At 43.7% G+C, this 6953-nt stretch overlaps 4 protein-coding genes across 4 annotated transcripts; 2 read left to right on the top strand and 2 right to left on the bottom strand.

The window, feature by feature from the left end:
• Positions 1 to 258: 258 nt before the first annotated feature.
• On the top strand, positions 259 to 2403 carry HDAC3 (histone deacetylase 3). Its single transcript, XM_064693637.1, has 3 exons — positions 259 to 845; positions 910 to 998; positions 1070 to 2403. Exons 1-3 carry the CDS (start codon positions 688 to 690, stop codon positions 2131 to 2133), a joined length of 1311 nt encoding a protein of 436 aa, XP_064549707.1. The 5' UTR covers positions 259 to 687; the 3' UTR covers positions 2134 to 2403.
• Positions 2194 to 3884, bottom strand: Snr1 (SWI/SNF related, matrix associated, actin dependent regulator of chromatin, subfamily b, member 1). Its single transcript, XM_064693639.1, has 2 exons — positions 3464 to 3884; positions 2194 to 3402 (listed from the first exon to the last, which is right to left on the bottom strand). Exons 1-2 carry the CDS (start codon positions 3733 to 3735, stop codon positions 2562 to 2564), a joined length of 1113 nt encoding a protein of 370 aa, XP_064549709.1. The 5' UTR covers positions 3736 to 3884; the 3' UTR covers positions 2194 to 2561.
• An 81-nt stretch (positions 3885 to 3965) lies between these two features.
• Positions 3966 to 5174, top strand: mRpL44 (mitochondrial ribosomal protein L44). Its single transcript, XM_064693641.1, has 2 exons — positions 3966 to 4120; positions 4173 to 5174. The coding sequence occupies exons 1-2, from the start codon at positions 4054 to 4056 to the stop codon at positions 5069 to 5071; spliced, it is 966 nt and encodes a 321-aa protein (XP_064549711.1). The 5' UTR covers positions 3966 to 4053; the 3' UTR covers positions 5072 to 5174.
• POLDIP2 (DNA polymerase delta interacting protein 2) lies at positions 5073 to 6904 on the bottom strand. Its single transcript, XM_064693638.1, has 4 exons — positions 6560 to 6904; positions 5997 to 6441; positions 5598 to 5939; positions 5073 to 5531 (listed from the first exon to the last, which is right to left on the bottom strand). The coding sequence occupies exons 1-4, from the start codon at positions 6667 to 6669 to the stop codon at positions 5193 to 5195; spliced, it is 1236 nt and encodes a 411-aa protein (XP_064549708.1). The 5' UTR covers positions 6670 to 6904; the 3' UTR covers positions 5073 to 5192.
• Between the last annotated feature and the right edge of the window lie 49 nt (positions 6905 to 6953).

Here is a 6953-nt window from a genome sequence, read left to right as displayed (position 1 = left end):
AAATCAAGACAACACCATTGATATCGATATGGTTCTAAAGTAAGAACGTTTGGATGTGCTAAGTTTTTAACTATTATTTTTGACACAAATATCATATTTCATTAATAATACATTTTAATGTAAGCTTTTTGTCATTGAATACCTTTACTAAAATTCTGGAATTTTCTTAACAGATATATGTAATGGCAGATTGTCAGACATTGATGCACCCTGTTAATAACATTTCAGTACACTGTTAAGTTAGCAGGCAAACGAAGAGCAAAAGGCAACACAAAAAACACGCGTCAAAAAGAAACACCGAAAAAAATAAATAAAGTGTTTAAACAAAAATTTTAAGTGGAATTAAAAGCCGACCGCTTACGGTTACGAACAGCGAATTGTTAGTCGATTATATATACATAAACATAAGTGAAGTTTTAACAATATGATAAAAGATTCTGAAACAAATTAGAAAACATTTGTTATAATGCAATTTTACTTGAGCCAAAGCTCTTGCACTTAAACGAAAACGCAATATAATAAGGGCTTAGGAGGCAACGGCATGTTACTGGGCTTGAACGAGCTGACCACAACGCGGCGACTTTTGTTTATTGTAGCTGTTCTGCTGATTGTACTTTATGCAAAGAATAATATTTTGCCCAAATTGGAGTGGTATTGGACAGCGATTAGCTTATAGTCCATATAAAGATGACTGATAGACGTGTGTCGTACTTCTACAATGCCAATGTGGGCAATTTTCACTATGGTGCAGGGCATCCGATGAAGCCGCAGCGCTTGGCCGTCACTCACAGCCTGGTTATGAACTATGGCTTGGACAAGAAGATGAAAATCTACAGGCCGTACAAGTAAGCAATTGTTATTGTTTACAATTGAACACGACAAATTAAATGCCTTTTTTCCTCATTACAGAGCAAGTGCACAGGATATGCTGCGGTTTCACAGTGATGAATACATCGCCTACCTGCAGCAGGTGACTCCACAGAATATTCAATGCAATTGTAAGTGACGACCTCCCATGCGCCTACAACTCCACTCTCATTTTATTTTTGTATCTTGTATCTACTTGCAGCCGTCGCTTACACAAAGTATTTGGCTCACTTTAGCGTGGGCGAGGACTGTCCCGTCTTCGATGGGCTTTTTGACTTTTGCGCCATGTACACGGGCGCTTCACTGGAGGGCGCACAAAAGCTGAATCACCATCACAGTGATATATGCATTAATTGGTCAGGCGGTCTGCATCATGCCAAAAAATTTGAGGCCTCCGGCTTTTGCTATGTCAACGATATTGTAATTGGGATATTAGAGCTCCTAAAGTATCATCCGCGTGTTCTGTATATAGACATCGATGTGCATCATGGAGACGGAGTGCAGGAAGCATTTTATTTAACGGATCGCGTGATGACAGCATCTTTTCACAAATATGGCAACTACTTCTTTCCGGGCACTGGTGATATGTATGAGATTGGTGCCGAGTCTGGCCGCTATTATAGCGTTAATGTGCCTCTCAAGGAGGGTATTGATGATCAGAGCTACTTTCAAGTGTTCAAGCCGATCATTTCAGCAATTATGGACTTTTATCGGCCGACAGCAATTGTATTGCAATGTGGCGCAGACTCATTGGCTGGAGATCGTCTAGGCTGCTTCTCGCTCAGTACTCGCGGTCATGGCGAGTGCGTTAAGTTTGTCAGGGGGTTAAATGTGCCTACATTGGTAGTGGGCGGTGGTGGATACACTTTGCGCAACGTAGCACGCTGCTGGACACACGAAACTTCGCTTCTAGTCGACCAGGAAATTGCTAACGACTTGCCCGAAACGGAGTACTATGATTTCTTTGCGCCCGACTTCACATTACATCCAGAGGTCAACTCACGACAGGACAATGCTAACTCAAAACAGTACTTGGAGCTGATCGTGAAGCATGTGTATGAAAATCTAAAAATGTGCCAGCACTCACCAAGTGTGCAAATGGTGCAAACGCCGCCGGACGTTGATCTAGAGGAGCTACGTATGAAGGAGGAAACGGACCCAGATGTGCGCATGTCACAGGCGGATGAGGATAAATTGGTTGAAGCAAAAAACGAGTTTTATGATGGTGATCAAGATCAGGACAAACCAGATTCAGTAGAAAGTTAATTCTAAACAATAATGTCACGATAGCTTACAATCTAAGATATGAACAACAAGTTTGCCACCTTTGGCTTTAAAATAGACAGACATGTATTTATTATATTTATATATTGCCGACCAAAACTGGACAATGATGAACGCAGTTTGTACCATGCAACAAATTTACACGAATCCTTAATAGTGATTATAAATTTATCGAAAATAATTATAAGATAACTAAATACATTAAATGCTGGCGACTTAAAACATTGTAAGTATTCTACAGCGCGGATAATATTTGATTTGTTTATAATCACTATTATTAGAGCTGGAAAATTATCAACTCAATTGATTGCGATATTATTGGTTGTGCCACTAAAAGTATTTATGGACTTTTCCAACTCTTAGCCGTGTGCATTGATAAATAATGGGGTGACAGGAACAATCCGTTTCGACTACCAGCCCGTTGTTGTATTGGCCAAACGTCGCATGCGTCGAGTATTTCGGTCCTGGTCACGTATTTTCTTTTCCATTTCGGCATCGGTTAGAGTCTCTAGGAATGGTGCCCATGCGTCCGCATCGCTCGGATTGCGAAAGGGCACATCGATTGTGGACAAGGGAGCCTCGCTAAACGCATAGGTCCGACAATGCCATGATAGTTGACCCCGTATGCTATACGCAATCGCCGTAACGAATTCACCGCCCAGACCCAATTCGGCGCATAGCTTGATGGCAAACTCTTCGGGATTATTATTTTTCTCTGACATGTCCCATTCGACCTGGTCAACAAGCGATGTGTTTCCCACGTGAATGTTTAGTTTGACTATAACGCGTTGGTCACAGCTCTCCTCCAGTATGGGCGGATCATTGGGGAACGCTTCGATTTGCTGGCGTATAGCCTGTGCAATGGCTGGAACAAATGGCAGGGGATTCAAATCGAGATCATCGCACAGAACTTCGGCGAACTGTTCAGGTGTTATCATGCTCTCATTTTTGTTCCATGTGAAAGTATCACGCAACTTTTGCCCCTCTAGTTCCATATCCAAGCGTATGGGTACTAGGCACTCTTTCTGTGCTGCGTTTTCCAGACTCGCGGTTGGGTCTGTGTCGTCAAAACACATGGGAAATGTCCGCACCTTTTTAGTGTGCACCCGATTGCGATTGATAGGCGTTGCCTGAGGCACTGCATCTAGGTGGCTTGAGTTTGGCATTGTTGGTACATATTGTGGCTGCTTCTTTGATTTGCTCTCCCGCGGTACTGGTGTATCCGAAGTGTTTACCGAAACGGCGCGATATCTAGAAATGCAGTTAGAATGTTAATACAAATAAACAAATGATATAGATAGACTGAGCCCACTTCTCATCATTGCCGGCCATAATATCATCAACTTCTACAGCGCGGAGTAGCGACACCGAACTCGCCAATATGTGTGAACTGAGGCCAGAATCGGCGAGACGCTTCCTCTCCTCATTGGAGAGAACAATACGGGTCATACCCGGATACTTTTTATAGAGGATGCCACGGAAGTGCCGCATATAATTGCCCACCTCCGAGCCCACATAATAGTACTCGCCGCCCTCTTCCAGTTGGAATGCCACTGGCTTATCACCGTATGTCTGCAGCGCCATCTTCAAAGCGTATGTACACTTGTGCAGCAAACTCTGCTTTATGCAAATTATAGATACTTTTTATCAAATAATTTATTTCAACAACTTTTGGTTACAACAAAATTTTCATGCTAACAGCGACATGGCGTCGTTAAGGTGACCAGCTCTCAGGAATATTGTGCCAATACAGGGCTGCACCAATTGGACATATCGCAACAAACTTATCGCTTAAATAATTAAAATTATCGATTATTTTGTAATCATAAAGACGTAGGGTGGCAATACTGTTATCCATATGTACCAACATTTTGATTGAGTATTTTTAATTTAACAAGAAATATGTCCTTATTGCGCTGTGTTGCCGGTGTAATAGCACTTGCGAGGCCCATTAACAATGCCAATACAAGTATATTATAAGAAATATGTGAAGTTCATATATTAAGTACCATTTTTTTCAGTTCAAACACAGCGACACTTTAAACGTTGGGTCTCACCAACGTTACGTGAGCTAGCCCATCGGGTTAAAAAACAAGGACCACAGAAACCGGAGCCACGCTCTGGATTTGTTGAATGGAACTACCGCTCAGAGCTGTTTGCTTTCGGTAAGCGATTGAATGAGGAATTTCAGTTGCCGTTGCTGCAGACAGCATTTACGCAGAGCACATATGCGCATCGGGAACAGGAGCGCCAGCGGAAGCTGGGTATTTCAGAAGCGGACCTGCAAACAGCCGACAACAGCCAACTGGCGGCCAAAGGCGCACACATTGCCAAGGCTTATGTGGAAGCCTATTTGCAACATGCGTTACCCAAAGTGCCATCGGCTGGACATCAAGCAATTGCATCGTACCTGTTAAGCACTGAAACGTTAGCTCATGTATCCACTCACCTGGGAACCAGAGAGCTCATCTTTTCCACAGAGTATCCACCAAGCAGCGAAACACTAGCACAAACTATGCAGGCGATCATTGGAGCGCTGGCTGATTCAAGTGGCGTAGAGCGCGCATTTTTATTTGTGCGAGATTTTATTTGCACACAACTTAATCAAAAGGATTTGCTTGAGATATGGACACCAGAGCAACCATTGCAGTTACTCAGTGAAGTCTGCACACAGCGGCAATTGGGTGAGCCAGAGCCACGCTTGTTGGGCGATTGCGGCAAAAATACTGTGCTGGCTGCATTCCAAGTTGGCATTTACGCAAATCGCCAATTGCTGGGCAAGGGATTTGGAGAGAATCTGCAGACAGCTACAGAGACTGCCGCTATCGATGCATTGCAAACGGTCTTCGAAATGCACGAAAATCGACGTCCCTTTGACTTTCGGATGCAACTAGAGGCCAAAAACGTGAAGCTGGGATAGCTTTGGTGTTGCTAGTCCATTATATTTTTATTTGTTCTAAACACATGTACTTCCTGAATGGTCAAAAAAAACTTGAGTTTGAATATCGTTAACCACGAAACAACTTGTCTAGTATATTTCTTTAATCACTCTCTTCGCCTGCGGGCGTCCCGATCGGCGGCGTGCTAGCATCATCCGGCTTTGACTCGAGCGAGAAGGGCGGTATTTTGCAGTCAAATGCGTAGCCATCCTCGCGCTCCAGTCGAAAAGTCCCCCACATATGGCCGCTGGGCGCCTGTAGACTTACATGGCTACTGTATTGAAAAGCTGGTAGTCGTGGACTCAGTATGGGCTCCTGGCCAACAACCCCGCGACCGCGCACTGTCTCCAGAGTACCAGACAATGAAAATATCCGCCAATGCCGTTCACGCAGCTGCACACTGAGCTCGCCCAGATTTTCCAAACGTATGCAATACCGCCACTACAAGTAAAAAATGAAAGTATAGTGATTCTGATGACGATTGAAATTCTATACGGCTATTCTCACCCAATAAACCGAAGATGCGGGCGTCTCGCGGCAGCCCATATAGAAAGGTATTACGGTGATGCGCACATTTTCAGTTGTCTCCTTATGCACATCGCTCATGTCCAGCCATGGATGATTCTTTTCCTGCCACGCTTTGAGCGTCTCTTGACCCACAAATGGCGGTTCAGAATCTGGAGCATTTGTTAAAAACTTGTCAAAAAGTTCGTGCTGCAACGGATGCTTATCGGTTGACGAATATGGCATGATGTCGTCGTGTGCAACATAATCCAATCCAGGAATAGCGTACAAGCTCCGATTCGAATCCTGGTTACCTAAAAAGGTAACAGCCTCAGTTTGGGCCCGCTAAAATAACGTTTCAGTTAGCTTATTGCAAATAGAGAAACAAAAACAGTCACTCACAATATAGGGACAGTCCCTGGTATCAATGAGCACCTGATAAAAGGTTTGCGTTTTGCCTTTAACATCTTTGGCATCGGTAGCACTGCTCGTAGTGGCATTAGTTGTCGTTTTGGCGGTACCCAAATTTGTGGTTCCCTGCGTGTCGGTGGCACTATTACTTGCGTGCCAGGCCGTGGGAGCATCATCATGCTGTGAGGTTGCTGTTGTACCACTGCCTTCGCTACTCCCCGCGTTAACTCTCAGTGGTGATGCCTCTTTGGCGCATTGTGTCGGCGTTGCTGTTGCCGTTGTCTGCTTCCTAGGATTGTCCGAATCGCGGTCGTAGACGCGAGCCGTCCATGGAAAGAGTATAACACCGCGATAGCCAAAGATTCGATGCAAGAACAGTTGCCCGGTATCGTATTTGCCTTCCTTTGCTTCTAACAGACGGCCAACCTCGGCGAGTCTAGAATAATAGATGTATAATTCATATTATGCAACTTTTGCTTTTTGTTAGTTGGCGGTGCGCAGTCTGCCCACCTCCTTAACCCACGACCCCACATGATAAATAAGAAAACTCTTACTTGGTTGGACTGACGGCCTGCTTTTTGACGTTCCGCTTCACTAATATATCACATTTATGCAGCAGTTGCCAACGCTTGTCCCATTTGAAAAAGTGCAGCAGTAAACCCATTTGTTGTCAATTGCAATATTTTTTAGAAAGTGCAGCAGCAGTCCGTTGTCGCCCTAAAAGAATCTTGGACCAGCTTTTATGCAACTGAATTGCGGTATGGCGACCAGTTATGTTGTTACGTTTTTCAAGTACATACAGTTTAAAGTAGGTACAAGAGCTAGTTAATTTTGTAAATTTCTTAATTTTGTTATTCTGGAAACATTGTTATTGAAATAGTTTTGTTTTTTTTTTTATTTTGACTTCTTTCCCAAGTCAATACGATTTATTTTCTGTGTTGCGCAGCA

Source organism: Drosophila montana, unplaced genomic scaffold (assembly GCF_035044405.1).
Source record: "Drosophila montana isolate Dmon_TW-CO22-7 unplaced genomic scaffold, ASM3504440v1 contig_3733_1, whole genome shotgun sequence".
Classification (NCBI taxonomy): domain Eukaryota; kingdom Metazoa; phylum Arthropoda; class Insecta; order Diptera; family Drosophilidae; genus Drosophila; species Drosophila montana.
The sequence above is the reverse complement of the archived record's forward strand: the minus strand, read 5'-3'. Positions and strand labels throughout refer to the sequence as shown.

Coding starts and splice junctions, on each gene's coding strand:
- HDAC3 (XM_064693637.1), top strand. CDS start 688: ATGACTGATAGACGTGTGTCGTACTTCTACAATGCCAATGTGGGCAAT. Junction 846..909: donor AAAATCTACAGGCCGTACAA/GTAAGCAATTGT, acceptor TCCTCATTACAG/AGCAAGTGCACAGGATATGC. Junction 999..1,069: donor ACAGAATATTCAATGCAATT/GTAAGTGACGAC, acceptor ATCTACTTGCAG/CCGTCGCTTACACAAAGTAT.
- Snr1 (XM_064693639.1), bottom strand. CDS start 3,735: ATGGCGCTGCAGACATACGGTGATAAGCCAGTGGCATTCCAACTGGAA. Junction 3,403..3,463: donor ATGGCCGGCAATGATGAGAA/GTGGGCTCAGTC, acceptor CTGCATTTCTAG/ATATCGCGCCGTTTCGGTAA.
- mRpL44 (XM_064693641.1), top strand. CDS start 4,054: ATGTCCTTATTGCGCTGTGTTGCCGGTGTAATAGCACTTGCGAGGCCC. Junction 4,121..4,172: donor CATTAACAATGCCAATACAA/GTATATTATAAG, acceptor CATTTTTTTCAG/TTCAAACACAGCGACACTTT.
- POLDIP2 (XM_064693638.1), bottom strand. CDS start 6,669: ATGGGTTTACTGCTGCACTTTTTCAAATGGGACAAGCGTTGGCAACTG. Junction 6,442..6,559: donor CAGGCCGTCAGTCCAACCAA/GTAAGAGTTTTC, acceptor CTATTATTCTAG/ACTCGCCGAGGTTGGCCGTC. Junction 5,940..5,996: donor CCAGGGACTGTCCCTATATT/GTGAGTGACTGT, acceptor ACGTTATTTTAG/CGGGCCCAAACTGAGGCTGT.